This window comes from Mastigoproctus giganteus, chromosome 3 (genome assembly GCF_048544385.1).
Source record: "Mastigoproctus giganteus isolate SK-2022 chromosome 3, ASM4854438v1, whole genome shotgun sequence".
Taxonomy (NCBI): Eukaryota; Metazoa; Arthropoda; class Arachnida; order Uropygi; family Thelyphonidae; genus Mastigoproctus; species Mastigoproctus giganteus.
This window is the reverse complement of record NC_143577.1, coordinates 246,309,617-246,332,613: the sequence shown is the minus strand read 5'-3', so window position 1 is coordinate 246,332,613 and position 22,997 is coordinate 246,309,617. Positions and strand designations below refer to the sequence as shown.

The 22,997-nt window shown below is 37.4% G+C and overlaps 1 protein-coding gene across 1 annotated transcript in view; it reads left to right on the top strand.

Moving 5' to 3' along the window:
* Positions 1-22,997, top strand: part of Nf1 (neurofibromin 1) — a 1,111,953-nt gene that overhangs the window by 602,454 nt on the left and 486,502 nt on the right. Inside the window, exon 26 of the mRNA XM_090369763.1 lies at positions 12,648-12,859. Coding sequence (XP_090225889.1) covers positions 12,648-12,859 — 212 coding nt within the window. The remainder of the gene's footprint in view (positions 1-12,647; positions 12,860-22,997) is intronic.

Sequence of the window (22,997 nt, the reverse complement as noted above, 5' to 3'; positions counted from 1 at the left end):
TTACTGAAAAAAATTAAACAGGTTGGGATTACTGGTAAGATTCTGAAATGGATTGCTCAGTGGCTGCAGGGCAGAAAACTGAGGGCTGTGATTAATGGATATTCTTCATTGGTGTAAATGAATAGTGGGGCCCCTCGAGGATCAGTTCTTGGACCACTGTTGTTTCTCATTTTCATAAATGACCAACAAAGGGATAGAAGGCGTGATGTCAAAATTTGGAGATGACAAAGATTAGCATAGTTGTTAATGATCTATGCTAAGCAGTGCTTCTTCTGGATGACTAGATCAGGCTTCAGAGATGGTCAGAGAAGTGGCAGCTGCGTTTCAGTGCAGCTAAATGCAAGGTCTTACACTTGGGGAATAGCAACTCCCAAATAAATTATACACTTGGTGGGGTCAAATTAAAAACAGTGGAGGAGGAAAGGATTTGGGAGTTACAATACTGCAGATATGAAGTTTTCTGAACAGTGTAAACAGGCAGCCAGGTAAGCACGTGGTGTCCTATCGATGATATATCGAATGCTATCCTGTACAGATAGAGAGGTCATAATCCCACAGTATAAGGCAATTGTAAGAATACAGTTTGAATACAGTGTTCAAGTATGGAAATCTCACCTGAAAAAAGACATCAAGCTTCTTAAAATGGTCCAAAGATGGGCAACTTGAATGGTGAAATCGGCAGGAAGACGTATGTGGAAAGACTGATTATGTGGGCTACAGAGTTTGGCAACCAGGCCCCACAGAGATGACCTGATTGAGATCTATAAGGCTCTGAGAAGGATTAGTAAAATGAATGAAGGTGGAATTCTCACTTTCTAAACAGTTCAGAATTGTTTCAAATTATAGGGGCTTGAGGTTTAGATTAGATTCTAGAAAGTTTTCTTTTAGTCCGCGAGTCGCTGATAGCTGGAACAAGTTGCCTCTGCAGGTAGTTGAGGCTGAAAGTTTGAATAAATTCAAATGCATACTGAATACTGAACTGTGTGAGGAGGGAGCATATAATTTGTATTTTCTTATCTACTTGCTTTTTTTTTTTATTGCCAGTGCAGCAAAAGCCTGTGGCTTCCTTTCACTATATGGCTATTACTAATACTAAAAATTCTCACTCCTGACAGGAAATATTGCAGTTGTATATGTCACTGACAGCACAATATGCACAGTTCACCCCAGTGTACATGGATGGATTGAAAAAATGAGTCATTTCACTGCTGCAGTTTTTCCCAATATCACCATAGCTAAGAAACTTACAATTGAATTTAGCAGCTTTACTACAGAACTCTATGCATTTATGATACCTTTAAATTTCATGTGGGAAAAAACCATAATGCTTGCTATCATAGATACAGATTCAATCAGTGCAATTCGTGCTATATGGCTGAAGAAAAAGCATAACAATCCATTTGTTGTACAGATTTTTCCAGAGCATCACCTTCTGCTGGATCCCTGGTCATAGTGATATCCTGGGAAACGAGCATGTAGATTTAGCTGCCAAAACTGCAATTAGCGCTATTGATCCTTTCTTCAATATACCATTCTCAAATTACAATTCTGTCATTAAGCAGTGATGTGCAAGAAATCTGGGGAACCAAACTAATAGCAAGTTATTCTGTATAAAGAAAGACCTTAAAGCATGAAGATCCAGTATCAAAGATAACAAACAAAAAGAAGTTATACTTGCTAGACTATGGACAGGACATACCTACTTAACTCATTTGCATCTACTCAATGCCACCAAATCTCCAGAATGTCCAAACTAATACACAGCTGACAGTTCAATATCTGATTATAGACTGTCCCTTACACAGCAACAGACAGACTGCCTTTGGCCCATTTATTACCATAAGTAACCTCACTTTAGCCTGACTTTTAGGAGATACTCCAGTTGTAGCCAGAATTTTTACCCATCCCTAATGCATTAGATAATTATAATGCACTATAAATATTAAGGGGAAAAAAAACAAAACCTTTCAATAAACTGTATGTCATTTCTCACCTGAGATTAGACACATTATTGACATTAAAACCAAAGAAACAAAAACAACTGATTCCATCTGGGAGCTATGATTCAGTAACAAAGGAACTGGATGCAAAAATTAATTTTATCAGCTTATACATAAATTTTAGAAAAGCTTTTGTCATTGGATGTAAGACTGCTGTAGGTAAAGGGATGATTTTGTAGGAGTAAGCAGAGTGATTATCAGTGGTCACTGCTGATTATCATCATCAGCCATTTTTAATCCACTGCAGGGTTAAGGCCTCCCCAGAAACTTTCCAGTTATTCTGTTTTGGGCAATGGCCATCCATTTACTACCCACAAACTTATGAATTTCATCTGTCCATTTCTGTTGTTGTCTTCCAGGTCTTCTAGCTCCTCTTGGATACCATTCTGTTATTTTCTTAGTCCATCTGTCATCATGTCTTCGAGCTGTGTCCTGCCCAAGACCATTTCAGTTCTTTAGTTTTCATAAGAATGTCCTTTACATGAGTTTGCTGCCTAATCCATGTGTTTCTCTTCTTGTCCAACAGTCTGATACCCAATATAATTCATTCCATTCTTTGCTGCGTAGTTCTCAGCTTCTCTTCCATTCTTTTGGTGAGTGCCCAAATTTCACTTCCATAAGACATGGTGGGGAGTATATATTGGTTCATTATTTTATATTTCAGACAAATTGGGATATTGCTCCTCAGTATGTGACTATATTTCCTGAATGCTATCCATCCAAAATTTATTCTTCTCTTGACTTCCAACCATTTATCATTCTTACAGCTAATGACTTGTCCCAGATAAGTATATGACTCCACCTTTTCAATTACCTCCTTCAATCATTATATCCCTTTCTGTGGCATACTTATTCATCATTAATTTTGTTTTAGCCATATTCATCTTTAATCGAAAATTCTTACTAACTGCATAACTGATTAAGGTTTTCCTCTAATTCTTTGGTATTGTGGCTTATGACCACATTGTCATCTGCAAATCATAAATGGTTTAGGTACTCTCCATTCACAGTGACTCCTTTCTGTTACCAGTCTAATCTTCTGAAAGCTTCCTCAAGGGCAGCAATAAACAACTTTGGAGATATTGTGTCTCCTTGTTCAATTTTAAATTTCCTTTCTCAGTTTTAAATTTGCTACTGTCTTTGTGTAGTCTAATAAAGGAGGTAGCATTCTCATATTTTTTTCAAAAGCCACCATAGCCAAGTGGTCATGCAGGCGGGTGCATAATTACACCTTCCTTGAGTGGCTGGGGTTGAAGTCTGTGACTGCTATGGAGTCAAATGCCTTTTCATAATCCACAAATGCCAGGCATAATGATGTTTTATATTAATTTGCATTCTCCATTAGCTGCAATATTTGGTGAAGGTGATCCATATTTGAGAATCCTGTCCTAAAGCCAGCTTGTTCTTGCTGATTCTCCTCAAGTATTCTTTGTAATCTGTTAGTAATGACCCTTGTGAACAAATTGTAGTTGTGGGATAACAAGCTAATTGGTCTATAATTTCCAATTTCTGATTTATGTCCTTTCTTTTGCAGCAAAACTATGATTGCATTATTCCACTCATTAGGCACCACACCTTTTCTAATGCATTTTGTGAAAAGAGTCTTGCCAGTTTTTGTGTCATGTCTCTTCCTCCCAATTTTAACAACTCTACGATAACTTCTTCTTCCCCTGGGGCTTTGATTCTTCATTTTCTTCAATGCATGTTCTACCCCATCAGGAAGGATATCGGGTATGTTGTATTTCACTTCCATAAGACATGCATTGTCTTATCTTCCTCCATCTTCCTCACTGCTAATGGAGTGATGAGGAAGATGGATATGATCCATCTTCCTCACTGCTGGCATCATTCCCTCCTTGTATAATTCCTTATAATAGTCTTCTGCTATTTGAATTATGCCTTCTCTGCTATTTATAAGTACACCATCGCTATTCTTCAGTTTCAGTATCATTTGTCTTTCTGTGTTACTGTTCATGGCTGCTGATTTAAATTCTTTGTTTTCTCTTAATGCTTGTACTTATCTTGTGTTAAATCTTCTTGTGTCCCCTCTGAGTTTCTTTCTAATTGCTTTGCATATCTCAGTATACTCAATTTTTTCCTTGTCAATGTTTATCTTGCTCTTAATTTGTCATCTTCGGTTAATCATGAGAAGTGTTTCTTGACAAATTTTTTTCTTCTTTGGATTTATTTTTACCTATAGGTTTCTTGGGCTTTATCACTTTCAGAAAGTTGTAATATTCCTTGTCAATATCTTGGTACTGAGCAGTCTGCAGAAGCTTAAACTTGTTCTTAAGTTCCAGTACATACTTCTTTTTCTCCTCTTCTGTTATCTCAAAGGCCTTTGTATTATTTACTCAAGTCAGTTTTATTTTTTATTTTCTTACATCTATATCAATTGTGCATCTTATCATTCTGTGATCACTTCCAACATTTACCTTATTCAGGACGGTAACATCATTCATGATATATCTTCTGTTAGTGAGGATGAAGTCAATTTCATTAGTTGTTAATCCATTTGGGCTCTTCCATGTCCACTTTTTGTTCACCCTTTTCTTGAAAAAAGTGTTCATCACTGACATTCCTCGAGATTCTACAAATTGCACGTCTTTCACCTTTTTCATTTCTTTCACCAGTTCCGAAATTTCCTGTAGTTTCCCTTTCTGCACTGTTTTGTCTCTTTCCAACCTTAGCATTGAAGTCCCCCATAATGATAGTGTAGTGGGTTTTCTGCTCATATAGAAGACCCTCAATTTTGGTGCATAAATCATTATAACCTTTAGCTTGTACCTCTTAGAAAAATTAGTAATAGTTTTGACACCCCCTTGGTGATGTACTTTTGAATTCCAAAATGTTTTTTATATCTTTATGGACTAGAAAGCCAAGAAGTAGCACATGCTTCTTGATTACACCGGGGTTCGAGCCAGTCACCAAATATGGAGGATGTGGAAGGTCAGGGAATGACCTTCCACATCCTCCGCATATTCCCGGAGCAATATGGCTCCTAAAAACCAAACAACAAACAAACAAACAATCTCTCTGCCTTAAGAGGGGGAGTGAAAGCTGCTGGAGGACTGAGGGCCATTTGTTTCATCTTGCTGTCATGTGCTGGAGGGTTTGGTCTTTTCCTCTTCACATTCACCAGGCATCTTGAAGAGAACCAATCTACACATTCATTGCCACTTGATGTACTTTTGAATTCCAAAATGTTTTTTATATCTTTATGGACTAGAAAGCCAAGAAGTAACACATGCTTCTTGATTACACCGGGGTTCGAGCCAGTCACCACCAAATATGGAGGATGTGGAAGGTCAGGGAATGACCACTGCATATTTCCGGAGCAATATGGCTCCTAAAAACCAAACAACAAACAAACAATCTCTCTGCCTTAAGAGGGGGAGTGAAAGCTGCTGGAGGACTGAGGGCCATTTGTTTCATCTTGCTGTCATGTACTGGAGGGTTTGGTCTTTTCCTCTTCACATTGGTTCTCTTCAAGATGCCTGGTCAATCTACACATTCATTGCCACGTAAGTGACGTTACAGGGCTTACCATTGAGAAGGTGTGAATGAGTGGATTTTAGGGAGACAGGCCATCCGGACTTCTCCTAAATCTTCTGAAATAGAAAGATATTGGATCCATCTGTGTTTTAGACAGACTGTCTGATAACACACAAAATGCCTGTCTCCCTCTAAGCCTAGTATGGTCACTGCCAAGTATTGTTAATGAAACTGTCTCGCCATTAAAAACTAAATCAATCTATCAATCAGTAAACCTTTAAAAAATTGATTTTGTGTGCTGTATTCTGCAATAAAATTGTCTGTAAACTGTAATAATGTATACATCTTAAGTTAAACTCTTCTAGCATATGCATGCATGTGCATCAGGTGTTGCATTATGTGGCTTACAGTTTCAATTCAAAAATATGCATAATTAACATCACCTAGAAAAATGTGGCTGTTTCGTTGAGTAAAGGTGGATATTCTACATGTGAAATAGATGTTTTTCTGACTTCCTTGCAAGGTGAAAAGAAAGTGGAAGAATAAGTGCCTGCAGCATTAGTGTTTTTGCCTCAGGAACTCAATGGTTTTACCCATCTTCCCTAATAACAGTATGAGAAAAGCATAGCTTTTTAGCATACATGTTTAAATTTGGCTGAAGAATATGCAAAGTGGTCTCAGATTATTGAAAGTATTATTTTCTTTGATCAGTCAAAATTAACTTATGTGGTTCTGATTAGTAGCATTTGTGAGGGAAAACAAAAATAAGGAGTTTCCCTCTGACTGTATACCATCCACAGTGAAGTTTCCTACCTAAAATCAGTTGGTGTAGGACTGTAATTCATGCATTGGCTGCCTACATTTTTTGAAAAAGGTTCTGTAAATTCACAGAATCCTTCAAAAAGGTCCAAGCACATCCTGAAATAAAAATGATTTACTATTGCTTCCCATCTTCAACAGAAAAGCAGTGCATTTTTCAGGATGACTGCACCTCCTTGCCACAAAGCTGAAAGTGTAATTGTGTTAGTTTTAGTGTTTAATAATTTGAATGGGATGAGGTTATTTAATACTGCTCATATACCACATCAAATTAATAATATAATTTATTAAATTATTTCCCTAGAACTACTATACAGAAAGTGACATTTCAGGCATCTGACCATGTCACTGACAGACTTCTCTTGCGGATGCTCCCAGAAAGCTGATGTGTGTAATGTAAGATGCCTGAAAAGTCACCTTGATGTATAATAGTTTAGGCAGCAGCTAAATAAACTACATTGAGTGATCACTGAATTATGACCACCTACTTAATACTTCATAGGTCCTCCTTTTGTCCTTAGTGCAGCAGCTATCCGACATGGCATTGAATCAACAAGATGTCAGAAACATTCGGGTGGTAATGCAGGTATGGAAGTGATTGGTGTATCCAGATGCCTGATATGCCTTTCCATAGTGTCCCACAAGTGCTCTGTGCGATTGATATCGGTGGAGTTCAGAGGCCAATCAATATGCTGGAAGTCAAAATTGTGTTCCTCAAACCATTCCTGCACAACAAATGCCCAATGGCTCGGCACATTGTCATCTTGGAAGATATGATAGCCATTCAGGAAAAAGTGTAACATAGCACGGTCAGCAAGCAGTTGACGATAGCAGAGACCACTGATATGTTGTTCCACATGCACCAGAGGTCCAAGTTCCTGCCAGTGAAACATGCCCCACACCATACAACTGCCTCCAACGACCTGCAATTTTATACCATGCATGATGGAGCAAGAGCCTCATATTGTTGATGCCATATCTGTACACAGAGTGGAATAAATAACTTGACTAATCTGACCAGGACACCTTCTTCCAGTCTTCTAACATCCAACTTGCATGCTCTTTGCACCAGGCAAAGAGCATGCAAGTTGGATGTAAATGCTTTTACACTGATGAACCTTGTTTAGAAGAGGATGCTGTATAGGTCGTCTGCTGTTATAGCCCATATGTGCGAGCTAGTGATGCATGGTCGTGCCAGATATTGTTCCTGGTTGGACCATGTTGTATTGGGTAGCAACTCTTCAAAAGTAGTAGTAGTAGTGGCATGTGATGCAAGAAAGCAAGTGTATGAGCTTATGCAGCATCAGCCAAAAAACAAAAAAAAAATCCACACAATTTCCCTCCAAATGCCTGTCCAGTTCCTCCTTAAATTTATTCATCCTATCAACTTCCACAACGACAGATGGAAGTTTGTTCCAGCAGTTAACCACCCGCTGGCTAAAGGCAAATTTCCGCACATCTGTTCTACATCTGTCCTTCCTCAATTTCAATTTATTATACCCCCTTAGGTTCATAATTTGAACAAGTGGAAGGATCCCATCAGAATTCAGCATGCTCAACCCATGCAAGGCCTTATACACCTCAATCAGATCACCGCACAGGTGCCTCATCTCCAACCACTGCAATTTGCAGACCTTAAGCCTCTCTTGGTAAGAGCATCCCTTCATTCCCCTCACCACTCTTGTTGCCCTTCTCTGTACATGCTCAAGCAAATCTACATCCTTCCTAAAATGAGGCCTCCATACCTGTATGCAGTACTCAAGGTGTGGCCTGACCATTGCATTATACAGAGGGACAATCACCTCCTTTTCCCTGCTAGCAAAATTCCTATATATCATTGACAAAACCCCATGACCTGCCCTGGCAGCCTGTCTGCATTGCTCAGAAAACTTCATATCTGACTGCACAATTACTCCCAGGTCTTTTTCATTTTCTACCACCTTAAGTGTAGTACCACACAGTTGGTACATTTCTCTGGGGTTACTTCTACCCATATGCAGTACTTTGCATTTGTCAAGGTTAAACTTCAGTTGCCACTTCTTAGCCCATCTGCCCAAATTATCTAGATCCTGTTGCAGTAGCACACTGCCATTACTGTCATTAACAACTGTGCCAACCATTGGATCATCTGCAAACTTCTACATTAAGCCTGATATACCTTCATCAATATCATTGATAAATATACAAAACAAACAGTGGACCCAACACCGAACCCTGTTGGATTCCACTAATAACATTAGTCCACGAAGAGCAGCACCCATTCATTACCTCTGTCTTCTCCCACTTAACCATCCTTTTATCTATTGTACCAACTTACCCTTAATACCATTCTGTTCCAATTTGTGCAATAGTCTTCCATGCGCAACAGTGTCAAAAGCTTTCCTGAAATCCAAATATATGATATCAAAATTATTTTTTGCATCCAGTTCCTTTGTAACCACATCATAATATCCTATCAAATTTGTCAGACAAGACTTTCCCTTAACAAACCAGTGCTGTGTCTCAATTATTGCTGCAGTCTTGTCTAGATGATCCTGCAATGCATCTTTAACCAGTGACTCTATTATTTTACCCGGAACAGAAGTTAAACTAACTGGTCTGTAATTACTCTTGTCACCCTTCGATCCCCCTTTGTGAATTGGAGATGTGCTCTCATAATTATGGCTAAGGGTTTGCTTAGTTGCTTTGGTGCCTCCTTTAATATAACTGGATAGATCCCATCCACCCCAGGTGCTTTTCTTATGTTTAATTTTAACAATTTCTCCTCCACTTTGCTCTCAGTTATTACAAAATCATTAAGTATCCTCCTACAATTTGGTAACCTTCTGCCATTTTCAAACCTTAATAATTCCTCATGTGTAGATGCAAAATACTCATTCAGTTTGTTTGCTATCTGAGCAGGATCAACAATCGAGCCATCAATGTCAAGTGGACCAATCAGATTCATCCCCTTCCTTTTAGAGTTTATATAAGTAAAGAAATCCTTGCTGTTTTTCTTAGCATCTTTTGCCAAGGATTTCTCGTAATCTGCCTTCACCTGCCTAACCTCCTTTGTGACCTGATTACAGACTAGCTGATATCTGCCATAGGCTTCTGAGTCGCTTGATAATTTATATGCATCCCATGCATTTTTCTTCTCTGTTACGATTCTCATTAGTTCATTAGATAACCATTTAGGCCTAAACCTTGAACAATATTTCTTAATAGGTATGAAAATGTTAGTATCATCCACGATTAATTTAGTTGATCCCACTGTACAGAATTTAAAAACTTTCTGAGACCACTGTACTCACCTTTACGGAAGCAAAAACCCTTTCCTTTACCCCTGATGGTAATTAAATCTTTAAGTAAATCCCACATCAGTACACTGTGATCACTGCCACCTAGTGGTTCCTTTATCTGCAAATTCTTAATACACGAATGATCACTGCTGATAACCAGATCAAGAGTATTATTCTCTCTGGTTGCCTCTCGAACATGCTGCTGCAGAAAACAGTCATCCAATAAATCCACAAAAGTCTGACTAGTGTGTGAGTGACCAACCTACAAGTTCCAGTCAATATCTGGGAAGTTAAAATCCACCATTATAAAGACATTCCGATTTACTAGCCCACTCTATTTCTCTGTACAATTGTTCATTGTACTCATTCGAGTCATTAGGACTATAACACACTCCTACTCTTATTTTTGCTTTCACAGTGTTTATGTCTCACCAAACTGACTCAACAGTGCACTGTTAATCTATATCAACTGGGTGCACTTCTTTTGATTTTTTTTTTTTTTCTTTTCTTAATTTTTTTTTCTTTTCTTAATTAATTTTTTCTTAATTAACAGCATAACACCTCCTCCCTTTCTATCCTGTCTATCCTTTCTGTACACATTGTACTCCCCAAACACATCCCATATACCCACCTATATCACGATGACTGGCATCCGTCCCTGAAACCCCCAATACCCCTCACTCCAGGTCACTACTTATTCTAATAGAAGTTGTGCAAGAATAACCTTCACCTCTGCCTGTGGCTACAGTTAAACTATTAGTCCTTGTATTCCCCCAATCTATCAGTTTTCTGACCCACCTAACACTGCCTCGATAGCATCAGCAAATATTCTTGCACCCTTTCTATTTAAATGTATCCCATCCCTGTAGAAGCAGTCTATCCTGTTAACAAGTACAGACCATGCTGAAAAAAATTCTATCCCTTAAGCCTTGCACAATCTTTCCATGGCTGAATTGATTGACAAATCTCTCATCATATACTCCCTTCTATCGTGTCTGGGCAGAATTGCAGACAATTTAAAATTCAATCCTAATTCACAGCTTTTGTTCAACATTGGCCTGTACTTGTTAAGTAATTCTGCTGTTCTCCTACTCTTAATATCATTAGTGCCAACGTGTACATAGTGCTGCACCTGTACGAGTCGTCGGACCTGGCGCTCACTTCTAACATCAGTCTTTCGCTGACCCTTGCAGTTTTGCCATTGGGTCGTTGTTTTACCATTTTGATGCCAGTCCTGATACACTTTAACTACAGCGGCTCTCAAATACCCCACCAGTTCAGCCGTTTGAGAAATTGAGGCACCAGCTCGTCGAGCACCCACAATCTGTCCTTTATCAAAGTTCAGTAAGTCTTTCCTTTTACCCATCACGCTCAGAATTTTACTACCTACTGAACCACTGACACCTTATCTATGCTATGTAGGTCAACAGACCTGCACACTCTCGTACCTCACGTGGTCAGTGGGTCGCAATCAGTTTTCATAGGGTGGTCATAATTTAGTGATCACCCAATGGATATTATTAATTTCACATGGTATATGAGTGGTTTTAAATATAGTACAAACGTTAATGGTACACAACCACATAATATCCTTCCCCAACTATTTTAATGGAATAATTTATGTTTACATTATATATATTCCTAAATAGGTACAAGATTAGTTAAGGAACTAGTCTATTAACAGACTTTTATGGCCAGGAAACAAGACGATCTTAACCCAATTGAAAATTCCTGTTGCAGGCAAAGAAACTTCGGGCACATCAGCACAAGTTTAAGAAGCTTTGATTCCTTTGTTGCATAATGAAATGGCAACAGATTACATCTAGAATATGATTTTTATCAGATTTTAGATTTAATCTGCCACTGTTATGCCACTCTCCTTAACGGTGGGAAGAATTAATGAACTGGGATACAAAAAATTATTTTACATTTTCTGAATGCTGTATCCAAACAAGTTGGCCTAAATATATAATCAGGAAAGATCGAAATTACTGCCTTGTGTGATGAATTAATTTGGTAACAAATGTTTTGAAAAGTGAAATATTTAATATTCTTTTACAGCACATGTAAAATAGGCATTTGCTTTACCTTCAGGTATGCTGCATTCTGTGATATTTGTGATTCAGGTGGATTGCAGAATGAGGAGATTGATTGTAGAGGTCCAAAACACGTTTGTTTAATTTTCGGTGGTTAGTTTATTTAATGAGAAAACTCATTAGTCAACAACATGATGTTTTTTTCCCTCCCATTTATATATCTCATTTGTATCACTTCATTCAGTTTTTCTATCAAAAGAATCAAGAAATAATTAGGGAGGGGAGAGAGAGAGAGAGAGAGAGAGAGAGAGAGAGAGAGAGAGATGTATGCATCCTGGATCTGATTGTATATAACCAAAGTAATAAAAACATACATGAACTTTTTTTTTATTCTTTACACTGCTGGTTCAACTGCTATTGTTGTGTTTACAATATCCTGATTTACATCAATTTTTCATTTTCACAAATGCATCAATTACTTAATTTCATATTTAAAAAATTATTCCCATTAAATTTTGGTTTATATGATAAACTAGATTCTTGGTTGAGGTTTTAAATGACATTACTTTTCTTGGTAGATGCAAAGCTCAAGGCCAATGTCATGAACAAATATATATTTAAGAATGGTGTTGATAATGTATAATAGATTTTTCAGAAAAACCTTTAAACGTTTTGCTATTACACTGAAAAGTGTTTGCATTCTGCATTTGTCTACTTGCATATAACAATTGTGTTCTTTTCTGATTAAAATCCTTTTTTAATGTGATTACTTAAGGATAATGTGATTAGCTTTAATTAATCTTATTGTGCTGAATCATTTGGTGCATTTCTTATTTGATTAATTCATTTCATTTGAACTGATTGAATCATAGCTTAGTTACTTTAAGAAGTATTTTTAAAGGTAGGCTTAATAGTATCTATCTCTCTGTCAATGTCATATTGTTTCCCTTTATTAAATATATATACATTGCGATTTATTTTTGATATTTGCTCTTTTTACTTGCCTTTCTTCATAGGGTTAGGTTATCATAAAGATCTTCAGACACGTGCTGCTTTTATGGAGGTTCTCACAAAGATTTTGCAGCAGGGCACGGAATTTGACATGCTAGCAGAAACTGTTCTAGCTGATCGTTATGAGCAGTTGGTACAACTTGTGACAATGATTGGTGACAAAGGAGAGTTGCCTATTGCCATGGCTCTAGCAAGTGTTGTTGTGACTCCTCAAATGGTAACCATTGTTTTTTAATGCATTGCTTAATTATGACTTAGATAAGATGTCAAGTAACTTTGATCAGGTAAAAATGTCAAACATCTCCCAGATATATAACTCATTCTTACTCTTTAATCACATTGTCTATCCAGCTGCTTCTCATTGCATCCTTTGAAAAATACTCTGTTTGGCTGCAGTTTTTATATCTTTCAAATTTACCTTCTATTTTTCATAATTTTTTTAGAGTTATTTTCTGTAATATTTTGTAAATTTAATCGTTAGCTTTTGCAAACTTAATTCTTATACAGTGGATTCCAGTTATTTGGGCCACTGGTTAATCGGGGCAGCCATTTATTTGGGTCAAATCTTAAAAAACAGAACCCAATCTAGAAAATAGCCAGGATTTACTTCGCTTAATTGGGACAACATGCCGTTTAATCAGGGCAGAAGACCACAGCACTGGAGATTACCCTACGATTTTCTCTGACCAAACCATGTGGTTCGCTCGGATTTCTGGAGGTAACAACCATAAAACAATAAAAACAATTAGCAGTTACCTGTTTATTGGGCTTTTCTGTTATTGCAATCTATCATAAACGAATAGTGAACTCGATCTAATTGAATTTGCGATAATACCGACAGCTGGAATTCTGTGGGTTATTATGGTGAAATGTGCTTGCACTTCCATGGAATCTTCAATCATATAAAAATATTAATTTTCAGAATCTTTTCTTCATTCCTATTTTTAAAGCTTCGTAAAGTTGTTACTCTGTTCTCACTTGCTCATATCGTGTTACTTGCAATTTGTGTGTGCCATGTTCTTTGTCATTGATTCCTTATCATTTTACTGTTTTAAATTTTAACCCCCACCCACAAATGTCAATGAACAGAAATGTCAACTAATTAGTATGTACATATTACAGTACATATTGATTATTCCGATTATCACATATGCCACCGTAGCCTAGTGGTCAGGTGCGCGGGTGCCTAAGTACACGTGCCTTGAGTGACTGGGGTTCAAGCTCGTAACTACTGAATACGGTGCTGTTTCTTGTATTCAATCTGTCATGCGAACTCCTCTGACTGTTTGGTCATCCTGGAGTTCAAACAGAAAATTTATTTATTTATATTTTTTCGATTTTCACATATCATTTAATTTTTTAATTGGTAAGATAACAAAGGGTAAATTTGTGCTTAATATATCTTTACTTTTATAGTGTATACTAGTACTGTATACAGGTCTGGAGGCTTCATTTCAAGAAGGATGTAGAGCTGCTGGAACGAGTACAGAGAAGGGCAACAAGATTAGTGAATGGAACAAAGGGGTGCTCTTACGAAGAGAGGCTTAAGTTTTGCAAATTACAGTGTCTGGAGACTAGGCATCAGCGAGGTGATCTGATAGAGGTGTATAAAGCCTTGAATGGTTTGAGCATGCTCAATGCTGATGGGATTCTTCCTCTTGCTCAGAATAATCACCCGAGAGGGCATAAATTCAAATTGAGGAAAGACAGATGTAGGATAGACGTGTGGAAATTTGCCTTTAGCCAGCGGGTGGTTGGTTGGTGGAACAGACTTCCATCCCTTGTCATGGAAGTTGATAGCCTAAATAAGTTTAAGGCTCAGCTGGACAGGTTTTTTGAATGAACAGAGGGGTGAAGTGGAAGTGGTTTTTTTTTTTTTTTGGCTGATGCTGCATAAGCTTGCTTTCTTGCATCAAATGCCTCTACTAATGCTAATGCTAATTAGAATCACTGTTTAATAGAATTAAAATTCAATTCACAAACATGATCACAATGACCACTGCTTACTACACATCATACAGTGAACGGTACTTTATCATAACATGATTTGATTGTACAGTGAACCAAGTGTAAAGCGGGGGTCCACTGTATTTTTAACTTTTTTTACGTGGAACTTCGGATAATTGGGGCAGCTGCTTAATCGGGCCAAAATGCACTAGTCCCGATGTGTCCCAATTAACCAGAATTGACTGCATTAATTTCTTTTGGATATTTTGTAAAGTTAATATGTGATATTTTGTTAATTAAATTATTATGTTAAGGTTTGCAGCGAGCCAACTTTGAATGTGTTGTCCCAGGATATTATGATTCAGATTGGAATAGTTAATAGATTGTTCTCCTGTAAGCTGCAAGTTTTCATTGTTTGTACAGCAGTCTGGCTATTCAGAGGTCAAGAGTTAGTAAATAATCCTGGCTCAGGCAATTATTGTCATCTTTATTCCAAGTTCAAGGAGTGTACCATTTTAAGTGTTTAACTTGATGTGTTTCCAAATGAAATTGATGCTGTAAAGGCAAACAAAACTGGAGACTATATGGGAACTCATGTAGTAACCCATCAAATGGTGCAATTCTAATTCAAGCTTTTAAGCTAAATGAATAGAGACAAAACTTCTCTGGTTCAAAAGGACAGAGGGAAGTGAGAAACATTTTTTTGTAATAAGAGTAGGTGGACCAGAACCAGAGTATGTCTCTCAGGAAACAGGTTGTACATACAGGAGTTGAGCATTTGGGGGGGGGGGGTGCAATTAATATTATTAGTTCTCCCATTATTAATATGGGAACCAATAATATTAATTTTATTATAAACTGATGATTTTTTAGTTATGTATAGTGTCATATTGAAATTCCACGAATTAGGACAAATGTATATATGATTGACTGCAATTCTGCCCATGGAAAATACGGGGGATTTTATGCAGAAAGCTTTGTGGATTTACTCAACACTTGATGGACTCTACAAGATTTTTTTGTGGAAAATTTTTTATCAATTCCCCTCACTTGTAAGTAGTAGGCACTTATTTTGATAGAAACAGTGGAATACATTTGAGGAGGCCTTAATGGCTGAGGAAAACTACTAGTTGGGAGGAGGGGATAACCCATGTATGTGTCAGATTAACACTTCTCATCTCAAGAATTCTTGCATGAGGCCTGAAAGGCCAAAGAGTCTTCTGATATTCAAAAGATGTGAATGAGATTCAAAAGTCTTCTGATAGTCAAAAGGGAGTGATGCATTAAATGAATGGGAAACAACCTTACATAATTTTAAAGGATGTGTTGGGGTAGTAAACAATACAATAACACTTAATCTAAACTTGTATTTTGTCAGTAAAATGAATGAGTTTTAAATTCTAGGACAATTAAGGGTGACATAATAGGAATAACTGAAATTGGTGTTACCCAGAAATAGGAGACAGTGGGTTTAACTAAAGCATATATAATGCATTTCTTATTAATGAAAGATAGGAGAGGGATGGGAGGGCATCATGCTTTTTTTACAAAAATCACCATGAGCACAACAAAAGCATTCTCAGATTTGGAACTTATTCATGTCAGCCAGAATCTCTACGATGTGAGATAGCTGGAAGCAGCTGTCTTTTTCAGTCAATACTTAAACACCTTATAAAGTGAGTGACCAGAATAAAACAAGTATATTGAACTACAGTTGATTCCGGTTACTTGGGACACATCGGGACTAGTGCATTTTGGTCCGATTAAGCAGCTGCCCCAATTATCTGAAGTTTCACGTAAATAGTTAAAAATACAATGGACCCCCACTTTACAATTGGTTCACTGTACAATCAAATCACATTACAATGGACTCACTATAGTAGTGCCTTCGTAACCAGGTGGGCAGGAGCAGCAGTGCGTAGCACACGCTTCTTGATTAGACCGGGGTTCGAGCCTGTGACCACCAAATACGGAGGATGTCGAAAGGTCAGGGAATGACCACCGCATATCCCCAGAGCAACATAGCCTTAGTTGCTAATGCTCCTAAAAACCAAATAACAAACAACAAACTCACTATAGTAAAGTACTGTTCACTGTATCTTACTGTTCACGGTGGTGTAGTAAGTGCCGGTCATTGTGATCATGTTTGTGAATTGAATTTTAATTCTATTAAACAGCAATTCTAATTAGCGAAAATAGGAAAAATATTATCCACAGGCTATGCACAAATTTATCCTTTATTACCTTACTAATTAAAAAAATTAATGATACGTGAAGTAGTTGACATTTCTGTTCACGGGCATTTGTGGGTGGGAGTTAAAATTTAAACAGTAAAAAGATAAGCAATCAATAACAAAGAACACGGCACACACAAATTGCAAGTAACACGATACATGCAAGTGAGAACAGAGTAACAAGTTACTCTGTTCTCACTTTAAAAATAGGAACGAAGAGAAGATTCTGAAAATAAATTTTTTTATATGATTGAAGATTTCATGGAAGTGTAAACACATTTCACCATAATAACCCATCGAGTCTACTATCCGTTTATGATAGATTGCGCTAACAGAAAAGCCCAATAAATGGGTGAGTGCTAATTGTTTTTATGTTTTATGGTTGTGACCTACAGAAATCGAACCAAACCATGTGGTACAGTTGGAGATAATCATAGGGTAATCTCAGTGCTGCAGTCTCCTGCCCCGATTAAACAGCACACTGTCCCAATTAAGCGAAATAAACCTTGGCTATTTTCTTGATTGGGTTCTGTTTTTTAAGATATTTGCCCCAAATAAATGGCTGCCCTGATTAACTGGTGGCCCAAATAATCGGAATCCACTGTATTTGTTTTCTAATGCCACCAGTTCAGGTTAGGTATTGTTTTGCCTCTCATGCAGTAAATAAATGGCCAGCTCACACAAATTAGTTTAAAGGTAAGTATAATTATTCATGCTGGTAATTTACTTTCAATCTAAACTTAAACATGTTTTAAATTAGAATATAAGTCTCTCAAGCCAGCAGTGACTTCCTTATCAAAGATGAATGCTATGACAATTACAGTACTATCTTTTAAATCACAGTATGTTTTGCTCTTAGTTTAAAGAAAACATTCTTTCACATGTGTTTTCATCTCCCAAACTACAGTGGGATTCCGATTATTTGGGCCACCTGTTAATCAGGGCAGCCGTTTATTTGGGGCAAATCTTAAAAAACAGAACCAAATGAGAAAATAGCCAGGGTTTACTTCGCTTATTCGGGGCAGGAGACCACAGCAGCGGAGATTACCCTACGATTGTCTCTGACCATACAACATTTGGTTGGATTTCTGGAAGTCAACCATAAAACAATAAAAACAATTAGCACTCACCTGTTATTGGGCTTTTCTGTTAGCGCAATCTATCATAAACGGATAGTAGACTCTATCTTATTGAATTTGATTGATCTTATTGATAATACCGACAGCTGCAATTCTGCGTAACTTGTTACTCTGTTCTCACTTACGCGTATCATGTTACTTGCAATTTATGTGTGCCATATTCTTTGTTATTGATTGCTTATCTTTTTACTGTTTTAAATTTTAACCCACACCCAGTCACCGAAATCCCAGGAAAGTAAGTGGCAGGATCTGCCAGGGTATAATTAGTCTCTTGGTACACCCGGCCAACGTCCCCGTCGCTAGGTATGGTAACGGCGGGTCCCACTGGGGCCCGGCGGCCAACAGGCCGGATGAACAATGGGCACAACAAACTATATACTACATGACCCATACATTATTTTAAACCTCTGGCATAGACAGGGTACTGTCACTCGATACGTAGAACATATGCGGAGATGGGAGAAATCCCCGGAGCCATCAGACCCTCAACATACCTATACCTATACCCACAAATGTCAGTGAACAGAAATGTCAACTAGTTAGTATGTACATATTACAGTATGTATTAATTATTCCGATTATCACGTATCATTTAATTTTTTGATTGGTATATTGGTCCTTAATATATCTTTACTTTTATAGTCTGTGGATAATATTCCTCCTATTTTCACTAATTAGAATCACTGTTCAATAGAATTAAAATTCAATTCACAAACGTAATCACAATGACCGGCACTTACTACACATTGTATAGTGAATGGTACTTTACTATGGCAAGTCCATCGTAACATGATTGATCGTACAGTGAACCGATTGTAAAGCGGGGTCCATTGTATTTTTAACTATTTATGTGAAACTTCGGATAATTGGGACATCCGCTTAATTGCCCCAAAATGCACTAGCCCCAATCTATCCAAATAACTGGATCGACTTTATTAACATGCTAGTAAATTGAAACATTGTCAAGATATCAGCAGGAGCTGTAATAAGTAACTTTAAGCACTTCACTAATAATGGCCAACATATTAATTCCAATGCCAACAAGATTTACTGTGCGAATTAACAAGTCTGTATAAAACAAAATAAGTACATTCAGTTTTCTGCAGCAGTGTGCTAGTAATAGAGGCATGTGATGTAAGAATGCAAGCTTATGTATTTGCATTTGCATTTGTGCTCCCTTCACCTTTGTAATCTAAGAAAGCAGAAGAATCCCATCAGAATTCAGCATGCTCAACCCATTCAAAGCCTTGTACACCTCATCAGCATCCTGCAGGTGCCTAGTCTCCAGATGCTGCAATTTGAAGAACTTAAGCCTTTCTTGGTAAGAAAACCTCTTCGTACCTCTCACCAATCTTGGTGTCCTTCTCTGTACATGCTTAAGCAACTCTACATCCTTCCTAAATTGAGGCCTCCAGACCTGCATGCAGTACTCAAGGCATGGCCTGACCATTGCCTTATACAAGGGAATAATGACCTCCTTTTCCCTACTACCAAAATTCCTGTATATCATTGACAATACTCCATGACCTGCTCTGGCAGCCTCTCTGCATTGCTCAGAAAACTTCATATCTGACTGCACAATTACTCCCAGGTCTTTCATTTTCTGCCACCCTAAGTGTAGTACCACCCACATTTGTACATTTCTGTGGGGTTACTTCTATCCATAAGCTATACTTTGCATTAGTCAATGTTAAACTTCAGTTGCCACTTCTCAGCCCATCTGCCAACTTTTCTAGATTCTGTTACAGTAGCACATTGCCATTACTGTCATTAACTACCCTTTGCAAGGCCAGATGTTTTTTGACTTGAAAAATAAAGTAATACAAACAATTTAATAGAAATCTTTTAACTTATTTATTGTACTATAAAAAGTTATAAGAATAAAATTTAAAAACTTCACAAGTTAAGTTTAAAAATGCTTTTATAATTACACATTTTATTGGTTTGTTATTATTATTAGAAATTTTTATCACAACTTTAGAAAATATTTACACTGAAAATGAAGACCCTCTTTGCATGAGGCCCTGGCCATTGCTGATTTTGCTGTGGCTTTAACATGGGCCTGACCCTTCCAACCTTTGTATCATCTGCATACTTGGATATCAAGCATGATATATCCTCATCAATATGATGAATATACAAAATAACAGTAGGCCAACACTGAACCCTGGGAGACTCCACGAAGAGCAGCATCCATTGATTACCACTCTCTGTCTTCTCCCATTCAACCACATTTTATCCATTGTAGCAACTTGCCATCAATACCATACTACTCAAATTTGTGCAGTAGTCTTCCATGCGCAACAGTATAAAAAGCTTTCCCAAATCCAAGAATATGATATCAAGATTATTTTTTGCAATTATTTTTTTCCTTTGTAACACATCATAGTATCCAATCAAATTTATCAGACAAGGCTTTCCCTTAACGAACCCATGCAGTGTCTGAATGATTACTGCAGTCTTGTTTAGATGATCCTGTGATGCTTCTTTAACCATTCACTTCATTATTTTCCACAGAACATAAGTTAAATTAACAGGTCTCTAATTACTCATGTCATCTTTTGATCCCCCTTTGTGAATTGGGGATACATTTGCACATCTACAGTGCATGGTGACTTCTCCTGAGTCCAAAGATGCTCTCATAATTATGGCTATGGGTTTGATTACTTCCTTTGCTGCCTCCTTTAATATTACTGGATAGATCCTATCCTCCCCAGGTGCCTTTCCTCTGTTTAACTTCTACAATTTCTCCTCCACTTTGCTCTCAGTTATTACAAAACCATTAAGTTCTCTGTTAGAGTTTAATAAGTTTCCGTCCTTCACTTCCCTAAAGAATTCCTCATTTGTGAATGTAGATGCAAAATACTCATTCAGTTTGTTAGCTATCTAAGCAGGATCATCAACAGTCAAACTGTTGATATCAAGTGGAACCAATCTGTTTCATTCCTTCCTTCTAGCATTTATATAATTAAAGAAGTCCTTGTTGTTTTTTTTTTTTAGCATCCTTTGCCAAAGATTTCTCATAATCTGCGTTCGCTTGCATAATCTCCTTTGTGACTTCATTACAGACTCACTTATATCTGCATAGGTTTCTGTGTAACCTGATAATTTATATGCATCCCATGCATTTTTCTTCTCTGCCACAAGTCTCATTAGTTCAGTTGACATCCATTTAGACCTAAACCTTGAACAATATAAATAAAGTATTTTTAAGGTTTTTAATTTGGGCATATCTTTTGTATTTGATCATATGTTAGATTAGTTAACATATTAATTTGTGTTTTAAAAATAGATTAGAATAGCCTTAGTAGCATTCGTTATTTTATTTTTTTAAAATTAGGTAGTGACTTTGCAGGTTATAACTGGCTATTGTAATGGTGTTTTGGCTGGAATATAGTGCCGTAACCAGTAGCACAGAAGAATAGAAGGGTTTTAATTGTAATAAATAAGTATTTTGAAGGTTTTAATCATATTTTTATCATATTTTTAATCCTATTTTTGGGCATATATCTTTTGTAGCTAAGGATATAGCTAATTTAATATTGTGATCATTACGGTATAAGCGTATATCTTGAACTTGATAGCTAAGTTGTAAGGTAATACTGTATAGTGAATACGTATTACTGCATTAGCTTAGTATAGTATTATATAGTAGAGTATAGTATAATAGATTAATCAGTTAAATTTATTAATCTTCTTAATTTTCATTGTTAATTAATTTCATCATATTTAAGCAAAAGTCATGCCCCAGACTAGAGCAGCAAAGCAACAAGCACAAAGTAGTGCTGTGGCTCGGGGGTGAACCGAGAATCACCCCCTTCGGGAGAACCGAAGGGGTGATTTTCCAATGCACTGCAACTTAAAAAAATGTGCAACTTGTGAAATGTTTGCAGAACTATTTGAAGAGAACATGATCTGGCTGAGAAGGGTGTCTTTGTGTATGCTAGGTGCACAGAGTATCAAGAAATTAGGTGCCATCTCAACATTCTGATAGGCGTCTATGAGAGTTAGCATTAGCATTAGTAGAGGCATTGATGCAAGAAAGCAAGCTTATGCAGCATCAGCCCAAAAAAAAAAAAAGAAAGTAACATAAATAAAAATAACCACTTCCACTTCACCCTCTGTTCGTTCGAAATACCTGTCCAGCTGAGCCTTAAACTTATTTAGGCTATCAACTTCCACGACAAGGGATGGAAGTCTGTTCCACCTACCAACCACCCGCTGGCTAAAGGCAAATTTCCGCACATCTATTCTACATCTGTCTTTCCTCAATTTGAATTTATGCCCTCTCAGGTGATTATTCTGAGCAAAAGGAAGAATCCCATCAGCATTGAGCATGCTCAAACCATTCAAGGCTTTGTACACCTCTATCAGATCACCTCGCTGCTGCCTAGTTTCCAGACACTGTAATTCGCAAAACTTAAGCCTTCTTCGTAAGAGCACCCCTTTGTCCCATTCACCAATCTAGTTGCCCTTCTCTGTACTCGTTCCAAGCAGCTCTACATCCTTCTTGAAATGAGGCCTCCAGGCCTGTAACAGTACTCTAGGTGTGGCCTGACCATTGCCTTATACAATGGAATAATCACCTCCTTATCCCTGCTAGAAAAATTCCTATATATCATTGACAATACACCATGAGCTACTCTTGCAGCCCATCTGCACTGCTCAGAGAACTTCATATCTGCCTGCACAACCACCCCAGGTCCCTTTCATTCTCTACCACTGTCAGTGTAGTACCACAGAGTTGATACGTTGCTCTGGGGTTGCTGTTTCCCATATGTAGTACTTTAAATTTGTCAATGTTAAACTTCATTTGCCACCTCGAAGCCCATCTGCTCAACTTTTCCAAATCCTGTTGCAGTAGCATAGTGTCAGTAGTGTCCTTGACAACCCTGCCAACCTTCGTATCGTCTGCAAACTTGGACATTAAGCCTGATATACCATCATCAATATCATTTATAAATACAGAAAACAATAAATGACCCAATACTGAACCCTGAGGGACTCCACTAATAACATTAGTCCATGATGAGCA